Genomic DNA, 21062 nt, shown 5'->3' with positions numbered 1-21062 from the left:
TCCAGAGTTTTTATGGAAGCAATTCTTGGCCCCTCTGAGTTTTGTACTTAGGTCACTCATACACATCGTCGAATCTTTGGGCAGCATTGTGGTCAAGGTGACATCAGATGCCTTATGGCCAAAGATCTAAGAAGTTGTGGCTATAAAATCGCGGTGGCTTTTCTAACTCTTTCACGTCGTATGCCAAGAATGGCAACTGTTGGCAAATATTTTTTGTTATGGACTGTATTATGTTCGTCTAGTCAGAAGATGCTAGGAGTTGCTGCCAAAAAGTGTATTCTAGGCCGAGGACGACAATGAATTGAGATTTTTCGCAACTAGGCCTAGGAAGGGAGACGCGGTAGACAGTAGCATTTGGATGTATATTCTCTGCCTTTTCCTTAATAACTACGTGTCTAATTTCTTGATGCATCGTCTCCAAAGGCAGTTGTCTGCAAAGTCTTAGGCCTATATGCCAAAGATCTCGAGTGGATTGAGATTTTAGGCATATTGGCCTAGGAGAGGGAGATGCCCTAGGCACAAGCTTTTGGAGACGATCCTTTAAGAAATCGGAGACGCGTAATTAATAAGGAAAAGCAGGGAATATACATTATTAGCGTGAGTAAGCAAAATTTCCACTTGATGTAAGGATGATTCATAATTAGATTTGGCAACGCTGTACAGATCCGCTTTACTTTCATCCGTATTCGTTTACAGTTTCTTGTTTTTTTTTTATTCGAACATTTCGGCGAACTTCATCCATATGCATTTACCGTGTCATCATAACTTTCGTTATCATCATCTTTTCAGTTCGAGCAGGGAGATCATTGTACCGTGAGATCAAATTCGCACAGCAAGGAAGTGTAATAACCATATATCAGTATCTTGCGTTACGTACCAGATCAATTGACTGTCGCTACGTGAACCTGGAACACACGTCTGTGACGAGATATAAAACTTGGGTTTTATTAGCTTTCGAACGCGTTTGGTTGTCAACCATTCAGCCAAGAATTTACTCTCTAAGTTTTACTTATGTTCAATGTTTTTTTTTCATATTTTAGTTTTCTGTAAAAGAAAACTGTTGTGACGGCTTTGTCTGTCCGTCCGCACTTTTTTTTTTTTTTGACCGCCCTCATATCTTAAAAACTACTGAGGCCAGAGGACTGCAAATTGGTATGATTATTATCCACTCTTCAATCATCAAACATACCAAATTGTAGCCCTCTAGCCTCAGTAGTTTTTATTTTATTTACGGTTAAAGTTAAACCATAATCGTGCGTCTGGTACCGCTATAGGACAGGCCGCCACCGGGCCGTGCCTGCAAACTTCGTGGGTCATGGCTCATTACAGCATTACACACTGTACAGAAAACTCGATTGCGCCGAAGAAACTTCGGCGCATTTTTTACTTGTTTTTTAAACTTTCATCGTTTATTTATGGCTTCTTAAAGTTTCAATTTCCTTTTCACTTGTATCTCTAGACTAAAGTTCTCTAGGAACAGGAATGAAGAATACATATTGACTTCATCAAAGTATATTAATTCAGGTCACTGAACTTACCGAACAAATATGTGGACGTTGAAACTACAGAAGGTGACGCTTTGTGCGTGACAAATATAAACAAGCAAGAAAAAAAAAGTATTCGCATGCGTTTGTGTCTAGCGTCCTCTTCTGAAGTTTCAACGTCCAAATATCTGTCCGGTGAGTTCGGTAAGTTCAGTCACCTACTCTTGGCTTCTAAGAAGTTGAATTATTCAGCCAAACTTCAGTCATATCTTTACGATGATTGAATGAACTTTTTTTTCCGTTTCCTGAAACCGATATTAGCTTTATCACAGACTTTGGACTCTTCTAATTGAACGTGACATAAAGCAGCGTCTCTTCAGCTCCTATCTGCAACCTCTTTCATTCCTTGTACTGTACCTCCGTTCATATTCTCTTTCTTCCATCTGACTCTCCACCCTCTCTAACAATTGTTTTTTGTGCAACTGCGAGGATTTCCTCCTGTTACACCTTTCAAACCTTCTTACTGACAATTTCTTCAGCGCCAAATGACCTTCTTCTGGCCATGGCCAAATTGCATTCTGTTCTGTTCTAACGTCACATGAATTCCCACCCATTAATGCTCTTCACTGCCACGCGTGTGAGACATACAACTTAATAACGGCTTCATAATAGAGACAGGAAGACATGCGTCTATAAAAAAACATTATTATCCGCCCGTTGGAACTTCAGCAAGAAAATACGAATCTGAAGGAAAGACACGACCGACAGGAAGATCATTTACCGCAAGAGGTCTAGCCGCCGGCATTAGAAAGTCTGCGTGGTTACAAAAACTAGGATAGTACGGGAATGATTTAATTGTATAGTTATGTACTGTGCTGTAATCACACTCTTAATATGTTGATTTATTTATTTTTTTCTTTTCGAATAACTGTTCTCTTCTTTCTCTATTTTCTGTTACTTAAGGTTACTTCTTTCAAATGAACACCATACTCCTTGGAAGCTTGAATTCCAAGTTAGTGGCTCCTATGGGCTTGTCTCATATGAATAGGGTTCATCTTCTGAATAATAATAATAATAATAATAATAATAATAATAACAATAATAATAATAATAATTTAGTGACATGTACAGTGGTGTAGATATAAATATCTATTTCTAAAATATATATTTACATCTACACCACTGTGGATTTCGTCACCAATAATAATAATAATAATAATAATAATAATAATAATAATAATAATACTGCAATTGGATTCAAATACTTTGCTGACGATGATATGTATATTGCAATTATGAGGTAAATGTATCCCCTGAATCTCTCTGTTTATATACATACCTACATACGTCTGTTTATGCGCATGCGCAGTCCGATTTACGATCTCAGCAAATCAAATCACGCTGGTATCCAGAACACCAGTCTTGTTGCAGATTGCAATCAGCATCACGAATCAATCCTGACAATTTACCGGGTCTGCCGAGGCTGTGTATTCCATATCCTCATGACTGTGATTAGGACTGCAATGACCGAGTTTGACTGTGATGATGTGATTGGTTTTCGTAGTTTTATTTTTTTTTGGAGGGTGGGGGGAGAGGGGAAGTGGAGTGGGGGGATGTTGATTGACAGGAGCTAGACTTCGTTATAAAGTCTGAGGTTTTCTTCACCTTAAATTTTTTTGCGAATGTATAAATTGATAGACTGGTATGAGACATTCTCTCTCTCTCTCTCTCTCTCTGTCACACATATATATGTATATATATTATATATGTAGAATATATATATATATGTATGTATGTATATATATATATATATATATATATATATATGTGTGTGTGTGTGTGTGTGTGTGTGTATATATATATACAGACAGTCATAGTTCATTTATTTTTGTAATGCTGGTTATAATATATATATATTAGAGAGAGAGAGAGAGATTTAGAGAGAGAGAGAAGAGAGAGGTTAGAGAGAGAGAGAGTGTTACTGTTCTTAAACCCATCTCGTATCCTATACACCATGCTAATCATATACTGTAAGTAATGTAAGATTACTTCCCCTTACATCATCAGCGTGATTTTGTTTAAGATTTAGGAATTCTATGAAAATGATCAATGAACTTCGGGAAACTGGTACGATTCTCGAAGATTATTTAAGAAGTAAAGCAACGCATGTTAAAAAAGAATGACTTAAGGAATGAGTTAAAGAAATGGTAGCAAAACCCGTAGAAAAGAATGAAAACTACTAATAACAGTCACGGGGAAAAAAAAAAAATGAAAAAGAAGGGAAGTAGCAATAGCAGACAGGGAAGACTCAAGAAAGAATGAAAGTTTCAGAAATAAGGCCCTAAAGACTAACCTCAAGAATGTAAAGAATAAACAAAACATTTATAGAACGGAAAAAAGCAACGGCACCAAGAATGACCCAATACAAGAATAAAAGAAAGAGACCAACTCCTCTTGAAGAATTTTTGCGGTAGGTTGATGAAACCTCCAGCCCCATCATCATCAAGAGACAATAACACATTTCGGTTTAATCGTTTGAGAGAGAGAGAGAGAGAGAGAGAGAGAGAGAGAGAGAGAGAGAGAGAGAGAGAGAGAGAGAGAGAGTTTATATCTTGTGGGGTAGACAGAGCGTTTTGTATGTGTACCGTATAAACAGGGGGATAATTGCCTGGTAATTTCGTCTTCATAAAAACAATTGGTTTAAACGGTAGTAGTTGGGAAGGGAAAGTAAATGAAAAAATGTATAAAAAAAAGGGAGATGGGATGTTGATAATTATAGCAGTAACAACTACTGACATTCCCTCTTCCCACTTGTGCACGTATTTAGTCGGTTAAAGAATGCTGAGTTCAAATATGAAACGATCTTCTTATTGGTTGCCGATTTGTTTTCACAAAATAATCATCTCCCACACTGATAACTCTTTTCCTTCCATCTGCCCTCTTTGAAAACTGCATCTCCAAACAAATATATAGCAAAAGATACTGCAAAATTATGTTTGGCAGCCAGCGCTAAACAAATAACTTCAAGGAAGCGCTGTACATAGCATTATGTCATTTATACTGTACGTATATCATGTGCACCACAATACTTATAGCGGGTTCTCGGGAGTGATTTCTGACGATTTCTGACATATTTTAGCCGTCAATGGTGGCAAATTGTTGTAGCACACGTCCGTGCTTTTGTAATATCACGCTGAGGAACGTGCAGAACTTCAGACTTCAGTTTCTGGACCAATAGAGAAGAACATTGGCTGATCGGAACAAAATTCTGCCGCAGATTGCTAGAAAAAGAAGCTAGGAATCTCGCAACTGTCGCTAACTTGAGCCGGCGTCACACGAACATTATTTTTTTTTTACAAATTTTAGCATTCTTGCAGCCAAACTGTACAAAAACAGACAATATTTAATATAGCACTGGAGTGATGCACGTTCATTAAGGTGGCAGCATTAACACGAACAGCACGAATCAAATTTTGAATCAGTGCTGAAATATAATGGCTACTTAAGGCAAACTCTTGTCGCAGAATGCTTGAAGATGCCATCAGTCCCAAGGAAAAGAGAGGAGAACCTCTCTCTTTGCCTCGATAAATCCTAACCCTGTGACTCATCCTTATCTCTTTCGAGCTTAGTCTATTTTCTGCCCCATACTCTCCTGTTCTCCCTCAGATTTGACGGTTGGGTGTGTACCTGCGGCGGCATAGTGTAAACATACCTGTCTGACGATGCATCGGTCTGAATTCTCAAAATTTGAAGTTGTTTATCTTTCACGACTATTTTTCCTGACTTCCTCTGTCTTCGAGGGTGTTTTAATAGGTCGGGAATAAACTGATGAAGGAAAGTAAAGGAGAGAAGTCAGTAGAGCTTTGTAGTGGGTTGTGAAGACATGGAGGTAGATAGATGGACAGGTAGAAGGGGAGAGAAAGGGAGCTACAGAGTAGCTTAGGAAGTTCTTTGTACCCAAAATTGATTTTTTAGGTTTGCCACAAATTTATTGAACTGTTTATATAGGTGAATAAATTAGGTTCACACAGTCTTATAAGATACTTCTGCTTGTTTTCAAAGCACAATGAGAGTAAAATCACCAGAATTATAGGAGTTATTTTTCTGAAAAACATATCTTGGAACCTTCATATCCACAGCTAGATGCTTCTGACTACTGGCTTCAAAATAGACACAGGGGCGCCCAAACATTTCTATTTTTAAGAAGCTAGCTGAGTTCTTCGTCAATTTAAGCCTAAACGAGGCTTTTCGGTTTTGGCGTAGGCTTACAAAACATGTCATCTGCAAATAACCAAGACAAGACAAAGTTTTCGAGTTTTTAGGCTGATGATTATGCCTAGTAAATTGACTTTTCTTTACAAGAGTCTCTCTCTCACCCTCTCACTTTTTTCTGATTAGAATAGAGGATGATATATATATATATATATATATATATATATATATATATATATATATATATATATATATATATATGCATAGTAAGTATATGTGTACAAAGGCCAGTATTGATTTACAAATTTTGAGTGACCTTCAAAAGATACGTTATGCTCGAAATTTAATGTAATGTAATTTTAAAGTCAAGCTTTTCTTTTCCAGATTGCTGTATCTCCGTCTGAATTGCATGTTAATATAATTTTGTCTTTCTCTTCTCTCTCTCTCTCTCTTAGGTCCACACTCGGTGTCTGCAGCTGACCTTTGCACGAATGGAGGCGACTCCGCTTTATTGAGGCTCTTTTACCCAACACCCATCACTGCTGGTCAGGTCGGTAGCCGTGTACCTATGCAGATTGCTTCTGAATTGCTTCTTTTTAGATGTTCTGGTTGTTGTTGTCGTTGCTGAGAGAGAGAGAGAGAGAGAGAGAGAGAGAGCCAGTGATACATGTGAAACCCCGTTATTACAATTGCTCTAGACTCAAGATAGGCTTAAGAAGTGCGCATGTGTTTGTGCGTGTGTGTATGTGTTAATGTATGCGAGTTTGTACGTGTTAGTGTTTGTGTGTGTGTGTGTGTGTGTGTGTGAGTGTGAGAGAGAGAGAGAGAGAGAGAGAGAGAGAATGGATGCAGTGATACATGGGGAAACTCCCTGATATCAATTGCTCTAGACTCAAGATAGGCGTCGTAAGGAACCCTGTATGTGCGTGTATGAGAGACAGACAGACAGAGAATACGCAGTGAAACATGCGAAACACCACTGAAAACAGCAACTGCTGTAGACCCAAGATTGGGGGATGATAATAAAAATGTGCCTGTGACAGCGCGCATGAGAATGTGCCCGGAGGCAAGACGAGCTCAGAACATGGCGGGAAACAAATGACATACGAGAAGAGTCGCAATGAATATCTTCTGTGCCTGCGAAATAAATGGTTGATAGAGACAAAACCTAAAAAAGAAAAAAGAAAAAAAAAGTTGTCAGGTGGGGCAGTAAGACGATGACGCAGTTGCTTGCTTGCTCAGTCAAGATTCCAGACGGCTTCTCTTTTTTTTTTCTCTCTTTAAATTATTCTGGTACCCGTAACCCGTTCTAGGTCATTGTATTTCTGTGCTTGCTAATATATATGCTTGACTTATCTTCGTGCTCGTGTTGAGTGCGGGTGCTTGTTGGACACCTGCGGTAGTAAAACGCAGATGCTAAGGTAAATTATAAAAAATGATGGATTATTATAGGCCTATAGATTATTTTATTAATTCAAATCATCTTCATTTTAAGTATTTTTAATTTCATCTTTCCGCCTTCATTTTTTCATTTGTTTTATTGATTATTTTGTCTTGCTTGCTTAGTTGTTTAGTTTCTTTGATTTTTGTTATTTGTCATTCCCTTTTTTTCCATTTGCTTTTCTTATTCCTTACTCCAAACCGTGAGTTATTTCTTCATTACTTACATTCGTTGCTTGGTTACTCCAGTGTCTTACTTGATTACTCAAGTTTCTTGCTTGATTACTTAAGTCCCTTGCTTGATTAGCTATATAATTATACTCGTTGCTTCATCACTCCAGTTCCTTCCGTGATTATTGCCATTTACTTCTTGATTGCTTGTTTTTGTCCATTTACTCCCGGGTTACTTGATTCCGTTGCTTGATTGCTGACATTCTCTGCTTGATTATCCACGTTCCTTGTCCAGTTACTTTCGTTCCTTGGTGCAATTGCAGACTACTACTTCTCTTAGGATTGACATTTCCTTTCAGAATTTCTTGACTCTCCGGTAACTAGTTTTTCAATTAACCTCTTTATTCTTCTCTTCTTTTTGCTTGTGACTTCTCGTCCATCGGGTTCGCCGCTTTTACTTCTTTGTGGCTCTCATTTCCTCGTTCTAAACTAATGACCAAAAAACTATCATTAAAATAGGATGTTATTGTTAACTGGCTCTTTTAATCTCTCTCTCTCTCTCTCTCTCTCTCTCTCTCTCTCTCTCTCTCTCTCTTCAAACAGGACGACATTCATTTTGCCTAGTCCCATTCAAACAGGACGATATAGTTTCAACAGTAGGATTATTTTCTGTCGTATATTTATCTTCATCTTCCTAGTACATATTAGAAGGCTTCTCTATTGGCCCTCTTGTTTCGTCAGTTCAAATAAAAAAAAAAGTAAAAAATGTGCCGATGTTTCTTCGTCGCAATCGAGTTTTCTGTACAGCCGCTACAACGTATAATCAAGGCCACCGAAAGTAGATCTACCTTTCGGTGGTCTAGGCATAACGCTGTATGAGCCGCGACCCATGAAACTTTAACCACGGCCCGGTGGTGGCCTATCCTACATAGTTGCCAGAAGCACGGTTATGGCTAAATTTAACCTTAAATAAAATAAAAACTACTGAGGCAGATGTCTGCAATTTGGTGTGTTTGATGATTGGAGAGTAGATGATCAGCATACCTGTTTGCAGCCCTCTAGACTCAGTAGTTTTTAAGATCTGAGGGCGGACAGAAAAAGTGCGGATGGACAGACAAAGCCGGCACAATAGTTTTCTTTTACAGGAAACTAAAAACTGTTCTCAGATTGTTAACTCTACATACCAGCTTTGGAGGTAATCAGTATTCTTTCAGTTTGCCTGTAGATTTCAGTTAGTTTCTAACCCAGCCGACTATATTCCTTTTTAGTCCTTCAGCAGAAATATTTTCCCATGAAGTTTTGAAAAAGAAAAAACTCCTCATGATTCAATTCGGGCGGCCCATACGAGTTCCGGTCCATTAAAATCTTACTCATAGGTAAAAGTTACACATTAAGTTGAAGGTAAAGTTGAAGTTGAGTTTTGAATTGTAGCTATTTCAAGTCTGTTTACAGTTTTAGTTTTCTGTAAAAGAAAACTATTGAGATGGCTATTTGTCTGTCCGTCGGCACTTTTTCTGTCCGCCCTCAGATCTTAAAAACTACCGAGGCTAGAGGGCTGCAAATTGGTATGTTGATCGTCCACCCTCCAATCATCAAACATACCAAATTGCAGCCCTCTAGCCTCAGTAGTTTTGATTTTATTTAAGGTTAGATTTAGCCATGATCGTGCGTCTGGCACCGCAATAGGTGCCAACAACACATGCCACCACCAGGCCGTGGCTGAAAGTTTCATGGGCCGCTGCTGAGAGTTTAATGGACCGTGGCTGAGAGTTTCACACAGCATTATACGCTGTACAGAAAACGCACTTGTTTATCTTGAATAACTCCATCTTTTCAATTACAATTCTTGTGATAATGTTACAATTCACATATAAGAATTGCCATGTTCCGTTGGAATGACATTTGTAAAAAGAAAATTGAAGTTTTCCTTTTGTGGTTCATGCCTGATTAGAAAAGATTCAAAAGCGAGACTCAAATGTAAGTGAGGAGTAGACACGCCCCTTTAAAAAAACCTGGTTATAGAAAAGAGGGAAAACCGGAAATTGAGAGTGAAATCCAAAATTCACTTTTTTTTTTATTGCGTTCAGCCTTAAATTCGCTGAATTTACTACTTCTTTAGACTTTCTAATTATTTATTCTTACAGATGTCGTAAGTATTTGAAGTAAGGATTATCATAATCCAGAATGAATATGAACATCGGTAATGTATTCAGTTCTTATTATTTATATTTATTAGACTTAATGATGATAATTATAATAAAGATTTTATTAATGTAACAAATTGCATTTACATAATAATACGGCATTTCAGGTGTATTTTGAAATCCCACTCGTATCATGCCCCCTTAGGGGTGTAGCGCCGTCAGTGCACCTCATGCGGTGCGCTGTAGGCATTACTTGAGGTTCTTCGCGGCGTGCCTTCGGCCCCTAGCTGCAACCCCTTTCATTCCTTTTACTGTACCTCCTATCATATTCTCTGTCTCCCATCTTACTTTCCACCCTCTTCTAACAATTGATTCATAGCGCAACAGCGAGGTTTTCCTCCTGTTACACCTTTCAAACCTTCTTACTGTCAATTTCCGTTTCAGCGCTGAATGACCTCGTTGGTCCCAGTGCTTGGCCTTTGGCCTAAATTCTGTATTTAATTCAATTCTGTATAAGGCATCAGATCTGATGTACTATATATAGAACATTTTTTAGTGGTTTAAAAAATGGATAACATTTTATCAGTCTTCAAAGGTTATCAAGAAGTGCAAAGTGGTCTGCCCTTTTCTCTGCTCGTTATGTAAATATAAAATTTTATGCTCTCTCTCTCTCTCTCTCTCTCTCTCTCTGTGATTAGAATAAGTAGATGTTATTGTTCCTTTTAATGAATTAAAAATTTTTGCTCTCTCTCTCTCTCTCTCTCTCTCTCTCTCTCTCTCTAATAAGGATCTTATCGTTCCTGAGAATTAAAAATTTCTCTCTCTCACTTTTTCTGATTAGTAGGAAAATGTTATCGTTCCTTTTAATGAATTGAAAATTTCTTTCTCTCTCTCTCTCTCTCTCTCAAACGCAATGATTTTTATTATTATTACATGTTTTCATTTGACTTCTGCATCTGTCTGTCTGTCCTCAAATCTTGTAACTCAATTTTTTACCTGTTCCCTTCGTGCGATGGACTTGAAATTTTGCATGGTTGCTGAATTCCGGTGACAATACAACCTTACATGATCAGTAGGTCAGCAGTGACCTCAAGTGACCCTACAGTGACCTCTTCCAGTATCTCAGGATTTGTATGAAACTCTCGGAATTTTCATAACTTCTTTGACTCGGTAGAGTGAGTTAATAACTCTACGGATTTTTCAAACCTCCTTCAGCTCGACAGGATATCAATTTCGTTAGCTACAATCATAAATCGGTTACAGTTTCTGTCAAAACTAAAAAGTATAAAATAAGAAAAATATAAAAAAAAAAATTTAAAACACGCTTTTATTATAATGTACTAAAAAGAAAAAAAATAATTTTTTGTGACACCAGGATTCTCTCACAATTAATCATGTCTACAAAAATAAAATCGTGGGCCCCAAACAGAAGGAAATGCTAAAAAATGAAAAGATATTTTTATTCTTGTAGTATTTCCTTCCATGTTTGGGGCTTAATTTTTTATTTTTGTAGACATGAATAATGGTAAGAAAATCCTTGTATGTCCAAAAATTATTTTTAAATTTTTAGTGTATTTTAATAAAAGCGTTTATTTTTTATTTTTTTTTTATTTTTTTATTCATATTCAAGTACCCTTACTAAATCATTAGGTGGAGCATAAATTATCTGATAACCACATTTTATCAAGAATGAAATAATTATTCGTTTCGTGACTCATTGACTAAATATTTTCAAACATTTGCAGGTAAAAATAAAAATTAGAATAATTTTATTTTTAACTGAAGTGTTTCATTTCTCTCGAGTCTTATGATAACTCCTCAGTCAGGTATGATTACGAACGCACTGATAAATTTGACACATGAATAAATGCGGAAGGAATTTCCAGTTGATTTTGACTCAGTAAATATACTTGTTTTCTTGCCTTCACTGTTTTGTCAAAAGTGAATTTTATGTCGTTATATTTGTATTATAAACAACTTTTCCGTCGAATGAATTTTATGTCATTATATTTGTGTATAAACAACTTTTCTGGCAAAAGTAAATTTTACGTCATTATATTTAAATTATAAACAACTTTTTTCTCAAACAAATTTTGTCATTATATTATCTACAACTTTTTTGTCAAAAGTAAATTTTACGTCATTAGGTTTATATTATGAACAACTTTTCTCTCAAATTTTGTCATGTTTATATTATAGACAACTTTTCTGTCAAAAGTAAATATGTCATTATATCTATATTATAAACAACTTTTCTGTCAAACAAATTTGTCATTACATTTATATTATAGACAACTTTTCTGCCAAAAGTAAATTTCACATCATTATATTTATTATAAACAACTTTTCTGTCAAACAAATGTTGTCATTACATTTATATTATGGACAACTTTTCTGTCAAATGTAAATTTTACGTCATTATATTTGTATTACAAACAACTTTTCTGCCAAAAGTAAATCTTACATCATTACATTATAAACAACATTTTTGTCAAATTTTGTCATATTTATATTATAAACAACTTTTCTGTCAAAAGTAAATTTAACGTCATGATATTTGTTATAAACTTTTATACGAAACACATTGTAAGTTGTTTATACAGAATATACGTCATTGTATAACTCAAGAATTTCAGAAATATTTAGAATTTTACCAATCTAGGACGGTAAGTGCCTTAACTTTTTACTAGTGGCCTCAGCCATGCAATATAACCCACAATGCAATGGGTTATACCCAGTGCCACTATATCGAAGTCACATTAATATCGATTTCCTCGAAATATGAAAATTATAATTACATGAAAATCATTAGATAACCACAAAACTGGGATCAGTTACTCACAAGAGTACTGTTATTATTAACATTGTTATTCTGTTTATGTGGCTACAGTATACGTCACACGTACCTGACCTGTTAGTTGAGACAGGGCAGGGATGGCTAGGCTTATAGGATTGGCTATGGGGAGGGTAGGATAAAGGATATACCAATGGGGCATTGCGTCAGTACAGTGATTAGTCAGCCAGCTGGACTCAGCGCTTAGGTATTTGATTGTTTGTTTAATTGTTTGGCATCTAATTGCTTGTTTTTTTTACTTTTTTCGGGTTCATCTTAGAGTTACTGTCGTTTTCTTGTTGTCATTTTGAAACATGTAAATTGCCGTGCGGAGAAGCATAAAGATATTGCGACGACTGCGCATGCGTGCAAATAGAAATTCAGAGGCTGACTCAGATAGCATGGGAGATAGGGGCAGAGACAGAAAAAGAGTAAAGGCAGATTAGCAAGAAAGAGAAAAACGGGCGAGAGAGAGAGAGAGAGACCCATATCTCATGATAATTTTGAAGTCATGATTATCTTAGTTTTTCTCTCCTCTTGCGGCCATGGCTTCATTGTCCCAGGCATTGACTTCGGTACCTCAGCCGAATTCGCTTGGAATATTTAAGATGTGTTAGCTTGAGAACACTGATATATTAATATCGTAGTGTCTAGGGAAAAAACATTACCAGCATCGAACGTTATTTATCAAACAGGTAACTTATTCTTGGTTGTGTTCTTCGATGTATCGGCAATGAAAATGGGAATTGGAAATTTTTAGCCACTGTTAACAAAATGTTGTTGAATTGCGCTACAACTCTGCGTAGCTGCACGCTGTCTTTTCGATTAGCAGAGTTAAGCAGCACGCTAATTACACACACATATATATATAATATGTACATATATATACAGTATATATGTACATATATATATATATATATATATATATATATACATATGCCTCCAACTCCGGAGCAACATATCGAAGAACGGATTCAGCAGGTGGAGAAAGGCATCTGTTCATAGGCATTTATTGAGAAGAAAGTTTCCATACTTCGTAAGCCGTATTTCTGAAACAGCAAACATGGCACCAGTAAACTAATAAAATCGAAATTAATAAAACACTTGAGAACAAATGACTGTGCTTCAACTTAGTGAACAAGCAAAAGGCATTGGACACAATCAGAAGGAAAGAAGCAAAACTACTGTACTAGCATTGAGTATTACAAGAGAGAGAGAAAATGAATAAATAATAAACATATAGCAGTTTAAACATTGTAGAGACATCAACATGTTTGGAGAGATGCTGGGAGTCAATTGATAATATTGATTCGCGAGTATTGTTAAATCATTTTTTTTGTACCTGTCCTACTATTGAAGTCTTTATTTTCTATAAAAGCTTTACAAAATAATAGGGGCAGGTAAAAGAAAATGATTTAACAATACTTGATTCTATTGTTATCAAATTGACTGTACCACCGTTAAACTCCCAAACATCCTCTACACAACTGTTTATTGCCTGATGGTCTTGTTGAGCTGTTTCTTCTCTGTCTGTCTGTCTGTATGTTTGTTTATTTATTTATTTGTATGTTTGTTTATTTATTTATTTATTTATTTATCTATCTCTTTTGTAATACTCGATGCGAGTACAGAAGTTTGTTTTAGTTTCTTCTGGGTAGGTTGTCACAGCCTTTGCTTGTTCCTTTAGGATGGGTTTGAGTCATTTTATTCTGATGCTTACTGTACCCTACTTTGTAATTTGATTTTATTAGTCTACTGATTGCCATGCTCCTGCTGTTTGGAGCCTAGAAAATGCAACTGGGAGGAGTTGTGAAACGTCGGTATATTATAATAAAAATGCATATGGACAGTGCCTTTCCTGACCTGCCTTTGGATTATATATATATATTAAATGTGTATATATATATATATATATATATATATATATATATATATATATATATATATATATATATATATATATATATATCAACTTTGTATCCATTAAGATTTGAATTGGCCCCGTCTTCTCCGAAGGAACTCTGCAAGATTCTCACTCTCACTTCCACGCACAATAATCTCAACATGATCACGTACTACACAGCATTATAGAGAACCTCTTCAGTCCTAATTTGGCCATATTAGTGTATGGGCAGCACTATTTAGTCAATAAAGGACCCGTCCAGTACCCGCCCAGCATGGAAATTTGGGTAAACAACTCTAATCTTAGAGGTCTAGGTCACCGGTCACAGGGTACACCGGATTCTTGACCTTCGTTTTTCTGTGTTCGTACCCTGTACGCACTTGTTCTCGAGAATAAAAAAAAAAAAGTAAAAAATGCGCAGAAGTTTCTTGGGCGCCATCGAGTTTTCTGTACATCGGAGAACTGCCACCGAAAATAGATTGTCTTTCGGTGGTCTCGGTATAATGCCGTGGCGAGCCGCGGTCCATGAAACTTTAACCACCGCCTGGTGGTGGCTTCTTCCCATATCGTTGCCAGGAGCACGATTATTGCTAACTTTAATCTTAAATAAAATAGAAAAAGTGCTGAGGCTGAGGTTGCAATTTGGTATGTTTGATGATCGGAGGGCTGATGATCAACACCAATTTGCAACCTCTGTAGCCTCATAGTAGTTTTTAGATCTGAGGACGGGGCAGACAAAGTTGTCACAATAATTTTCAGAAAACTAAAAAAGAAAGATACACCTTGTCAACGTAGCTGGAACAGATAAGAGAAATTGCTACAAGCTGCCACGGAGGCATTTGCTTCCTGTGTTGCGCAAAAAGACTGCGCCAGAAATGTGTTTGGTTAATTACATTGAAAATGAATGACACGCATGGCCTCGTGACACATTCTCTCTATGTCAGGTTTTACGTTTTACGTTTTTTTTCAACATGGATCGTGTCTGGTCGCAGCATCTTTTAACAATCTAGGAATCTGTAGCATCCCAAAGTCATATAACCCAACTGCACCCAGCTGTGTCTTCAGGGAAGAACAGAGGAATTTGTAGCATCCCAAAGTCATATGACCCAACTACACCCAGCTGTGTCTTCAGGAAAGAACAAATAAAGATCAATTTGCATCAACTTAAGGGGGTGGTTTTATGTAGGAACCAGAAGACCCGGCAATGAGGAAATGAAACAAAATTGCCGCAGTTATTGTCTCCAAAATCATTCCTTGCTATGAAATGACTTTATATAGGTATTACTAGCAATTGCACTGAATTATGTAAAGAGAAAGTTAAAGGCGGTAGAGACTAACTTTATTTACTTCCCTCGGTTGTAAATTATGGCTAGGCCCGAGTTCGAGTCTCCGACCGGCCAATGAAGAATCAGAGGAATTTATTTCTGGTGATAGAAATTACTTTCGCTATAATGTGGTTCGGATTCCACAATAAGCTGTGGAGGTCCTGCTGTTAGTAACCAATTGGTTCTTAGCCACGTAAAATAAGTCTAAACCATCGGGGCAGCCCTAGGAGAGCTGTTAATCAGCTCAGTGGTATGGTTAAACTAAGGTATACTATTCTATATAAACTGTTGAGCAGGCACTGTCGTGTATTCACCACTTTTGCTACAAAAAAAATTATGATAATAAATAATGGTATTTAGATATGAAGAAAGACTTGAGCAATAAATGGAATGGGTAATGTAATTCAGATTGTAAAGTATATAGGACAAAAATGTTGTTCCAAAAAAGCATAGGGAAATACACCCAATAACAATGGTTTTCAGCAGAGAAAGTTGACTACTGATCAAGGATATCTACCGTCATTTGCTCATAACTTACATTTGAAGTTGATTAATGTGTTCAGCAACATCAAGGTTAGAGCTAAAAAAAAAAAAAATTGTCTCCTTGTCAGCCTAGGCATTACAGCAGTGGACATGATAATCGACTAAATCCTCAAGGCCTCGAGAGTATAACATTTTCGAGATCTTGTGTAGTCTTAGACCTTTTGAGTACCGATATAAAAACTCGTGCCTGTGCTGGTGACAAACTCGTTTGTGACTCAAAGAACAGATGTGAAAAAGAAGCAAAATCGGTGCAAAATTCATACGAATCTTTTTCAGCAGGGATCTTTACATGACAAGTTTTTAGTTTTCTGAAAGGAAAACTATTGTGCCGGCTTTGTCTGCCCGTCCGCACTTTTTTCTGTCCGCACTCTGATCTTAAAAACTACTGAGGCTAGAGGGCTGCAGATTGGTTTGTTGATCACCCACCCTCCAATCATCAAACATATCAAATTGCAGCCCTCTAACCTTAGTAGCTTTTATTTTACTTAAGATTATCGTGCTTCTGGCAACGATAAAGGAAAGGCCACCACCGGGCCGTGGTTAAAGTTTGATGGGCCACGGCTCATACAGCATTATACCGAGACCACCGAAAGATAGATCTATTTTCGGTGGTCTTGATTATACGATGTACGGAAAACTCGATTGCGCCGAAGAAACTTCCGTGCACTCTTTACTTGTTATATTAGAGATTACTGGATATAAATTTATAGCCTCTAATATCAAGATTCTGCGACTCCAGGCTGAGCTGTCTTGCAATAGGAGCAATAATTCCAAGAAATTCTCCTGTCTAGTGGAACCGACAACCACTTTTCTCAGGTGCAAGACAAATGGTCTGAAGGTGCTGGCGGACACTTTTTTGACAGTGCTTAGAATTTAAAGAAAAAGTTCTCGGTAAGAGAAAAGAATATCGTATTTAGCAACAATGAGCTTCAAAATAGCTAAGATCCTCATCAGCTAGGATTCTTGAGTGGAACTGACAGCTGAATGTACTGTATTAGCAGGCATTGCCAACTTCACAGATTATGTTGCAAGAGATTCATTATTATCTTTTCATGAATTTTTTATATTTATCAGGAAATCTCTCTCTGCAGAGTTTTTGAGGATGGAAACTGTAAATCATTTGGAAAAGGAACTTAGGAGAAAGTGGAACGGCCAAAATATTTTGTAGATTTGCAATGCTGAGTTTATCAAAGATGCCATTCTGCTTACGAGAGAGTGCAGACCTAGTCATTTGTTCAGATTATCTTCGCCGAAAACTGGATAGGCCGTTGAAGCTAGGTGGAAAATAGTTAATTAGTGGCAGGTGAGCGAGAGGTGAAGAAACCACCCACTTATTCGACCAGTAGTACTACTTTTCTGAACAAACGTTTTGTGCTACTCTACACCATGGCTTCTGCTGAAGTATGTCTAAGCATTCCCTTTTCTTGACTGCTCGATAACGTTGGCTTGTTTGTTTTGGGTGATGATGCTTGATGGTTCTCCTGCCCATAGAAATAAGCAGTGTAGATGCCCAGGGTGTACACGTGTGTATGTCCACAAGATTCTTATCCGGTGTAAGTGTTGACCCCCAGTCTTAATCTTCTTTCTGCAGAATAAGGGATCCACACCATCTCTGAACTGCGCCAAGTGGCCCTTATAGTCGTCTGCTAGGTAGTAGAAGTACAAGCCAAGGTGGAGAAAGTTGAGGAAGGCACCATTACTGGCTCCAGGGGCCGAGGGTAATACACCACCACCCTTCCCAATTCTTCTCCAACCTTGATCCCTGCTTCTGTTGGGACTTTGTCCCCACTTTCCTCCCTTACTCGGACGTAGGATGGCAATCCACTTGAGATTTCTCTGGCTGAACTGCGTTCAGACTTGAGCCAGCTCCAGAGAGTGTTAATCAGCCAGTGGTCTGGTAAACTAAGATATTATTTTAAACTTCTGCTTCTGCAACAAATCTGGGAGGGCCTGTTCATGAGCGAATGCCTGGGGAAATGGGCCAGGCTTCTCTCAGCACCCTGTGTCCTTCCTTTTTACCATGGGGTGGGAGGCTGGTAGTGCACGATTTTCCTGAATTGCAGTGCCATAAAAGCCGTCCGAGCTGGTCTTCCTCTCCCGCATGGAAACCATTTCCCAATCTTCCTAGAATGAGTTTAAGCTTACATACCTTAGTTTAATCCAGACCACTGAGCTGATTAACAGCCTCCTAGGGCTGGCCAAGGATTTAGATTTATTCTACGTGTTAAGAAACCAATTGGTTAACTAGCAACGTGGACCTACAGCTTATTGTGGAACTGAACCACATTATGACGAGAAATGAATTTGTATCGCCAGAAATAGTTCTAATTCTTCACGACCGTCGGAGAGTCGAACGCCACAACAGCATGTTAGCTGAGAGCTCTACCCACCCTCCAATGAAGAATCTAGAACGAGGTTGCAAACAAGCGAAAGTGGCATAGGACCTTGACATCCCACATACCAGGCTGTATAGGTGATCACAGGCATCATTTCTTTGCCTATAGTACCTGCCATTTAAGGAGTGATTTCCGTATAAAAGACGAAGATTTATAAACAGGAACAAACTGCAAATTCAAGATAATATCCAGTTTTTCCAACACTTTAGTAGAAAATGAGCAATCGAGTTTTCTGTAGAGCGCATAATCAAGGCCACCGAAGATAGATCTATCTTTAGGTGGTCTCGTTACAATGCTGCATGAGCCGCGGCCCATGAAACTCTCAGCAGCGGCCGTGGTGGCTGTAGATGCGTCTGCTGCAGCTACGATTATAATAACTTCAACCTTAATAAAATAAAACTACCGAAGCTAGAGGGCTGCAATTTGGTATGTTTAATGATTGGAGGGTGGATGCTCAACATACCATTTTGCAGCTCTCTATCCTCAGTAGTTTTTGAAATCTGAGAATGGGCGGAAAAAAGTGCGAACGGACAGACAAAGCCATCTCAACAGTTTTCTTTTATACAGAAGACTAAAAACCCGAAGTCTTACCATAATCCCACCACTGACCGACCCAGCATGTGCCCCTTGTTGCAGAAGGAAAAAAGTGACTTAGTCGAGTGAGTGATTGGTTCCCCGACCCTTCACCTGACTCTAGTTAACTATCTAGTTAGTTACCAAGCTTGGTACCCGGACACCAAACCTTTCCCCGAAGATAATTCATGTGACAGACTTCGGGTTTGTACGTCCAGGAGCAAAAAATAAATTGTCTTGAATCTGAGATTGGCCAATGGATGATTTTGGAGATGAGAAAGCGTTAGACAGTTTAGAGGGGTTACACTGTGCAGATGAAAATACTTTGTGGTCATGTATCCGTGATTTTCAGATGTCCAATAAAATGTATCTGTCACCCTGCTGATTGATTTCTTCCATTTTTTCCAATCAGCCGTTGTGCGTCCGTGTGTGTGTATATGTACGTGTGTGTATGTATGTATGTATGCATGTATATATCATGTATCCGTGATTTTCAGATGTCCAATAAAATGTATGTGTCACCCTTCTGATTGATTTCTTCCATTTTTGTTTTCCAATCAGCCGTTGTACGTCCGTATGTGTGTGTATATGCATTGGCGTATGTATGTATGTATGTATTTAAGTATGTATGTGCACGCGTGGATGTACTTGTTAAGTTTTACTATTTACCAATCAAAACAGTAAAGTAAGACAGAAATATACACAGTAGGAGAAACTTATTCCGTGCCGTCAGTGAACTGACAGATTCCTTCTACATGAAGAATTTTCCTGATATAATGACTATACGTTTATCATCGCGTAATGTTCTTCTAAACAGGACTTAACAGTTTTTTTCTCTCTCTTTTATTTACTTTAGAAAGGACCGCGTCTCATGGACCCTAAAAAATGGACCAGTTGGTATTTGGGAGACCGGTACTGCGAGGGCTTCGTGCAGTTCCTCACCTCCAGCGCCTACTCCCAGTTCATACTGCCGGCTCTGAAGCCCTTCTTGTTTTTCTTTGGATATTACATTACAAGTAAGTTTAGAGTGTACGATGATCATGTAAAGTCACGGCCCAAGTTCAGAGATGTACGGTGATCATCCACAATCACGGGAGTAACTTCAAATATGTACAGTGGTCATCTCCAGTCACTTGAGTAAATTCAGATATGTACGATGATCATCTTCAGTCACGGGGTTAAATTCAAATATGTACGATGATCATCTTCGGTCACGGGAGTAGGTTCAAATATGTACGATAATCATGCTCAGTCACGGGAGTAAGTTCAAATATGTACGATGACCATCTTCTACAGTCACGATCGTAAATTCAAATATGTACGATGATCATCTACAATCACGATCGTAAATTCAAAGATGTACGATGATAATCTGCAGTCACGGTCGTAAATTCAAAGATGTGCGGTGATCATCTACAATCACGATCTTGAATTCACAGATGTACGATGATCATCTATAATCACGATCGTGAATTCAAAGATGTACGATGATCATCTACAATCACGATCATAAATTCAAAGATGTACGATGATCATCTACAATCACGATAGCAAATTCAAAGATGTACGATGATCATCTACAACGACGACGGGCGTAAGTCCAACATGTACAGTGATCGTCTACAATTATAGGAGTAAGTCCAAAGATGTACAAAGATCATATACAACGTGTGGCGTAAGTTCAAAGATATGCGATGATTGTCCACAATCACGACCTCAGCTTCACTTTCAAGAGTGCCTTTTTTTTTCACGCAAATGCCAGTAGGTGGGACTGACTCATGGTGTCATGCTTCCCATTCCTTATTTAAGCAAACATAAAACGGGGTGTTCTAGAAAGCAGGTTTAGGGTTTGATTTTGAAGTAAGTGATAGGTAGCCTTACCGCACGAGGGAAGATTAAAGGAATATGGGAAAATGTAGCGAGGGAAAAATTCTGTAGCTTGGCAGTAAAAGGAAAGTAAATAATGCTCTTAAATAAAGAAATTATATATACAGATATATATAAATATATATATTATATATATTTTTTATATATATTT

The 21062-nt window shown here is 37.7% G+C and overlaps 1 protein-coding gene across 3 annotated transcripts in view; it reads left to right on the top strand.

The window, feature by feature from the left end:
* Positions 1 to 21062, top strand: part of LOC136828050 (platelet-activating factor acetylhydrolase-like) — a 42034-nt gene that overhangs the window by 10611 nt on the left and 10361 nt on the right. For 2 of the 3 annotated variants that reach the window (XM_067085741.1, XM_067085743.1), the window contains exons 2-3: positions 6152 to 6246; positions 19881 to 20040. In XM_067085741.1, coding sequence (XP_066941842.1) covers positions 6152 to 6246; positions 19881 to 20040 — 255 coding nt within the window. The remainder of the gene's footprint in view (positions 1 to 6151; positions 6247 to 19880; positions 20041 to 21062) is intronic. The other variant, XM_067085744.1, reaches the window with a different exon arrangement.

Source organism: Macrobrachium rosenbergii, chromosome 42, assembly GCF_040412425.1.
Source record: "Macrobrachium rosenbergii isolate ZJJX-2024 chromosome 42, ASM4041242v1, whole genome shotgun sequence".
Taxonomy (NCBI): domain Eukaryota; kingdom Metazoa; phylum Arthropoda; class Malacostraca; order Decapoda; family Palaemonidae; genus Macrobrachium; species Macrobrachium rosenbergii.
Note: the sequence above shows the minus strand (reverse complement) of the source record. Positions and strands in the feature narration are given on the sequence as shown.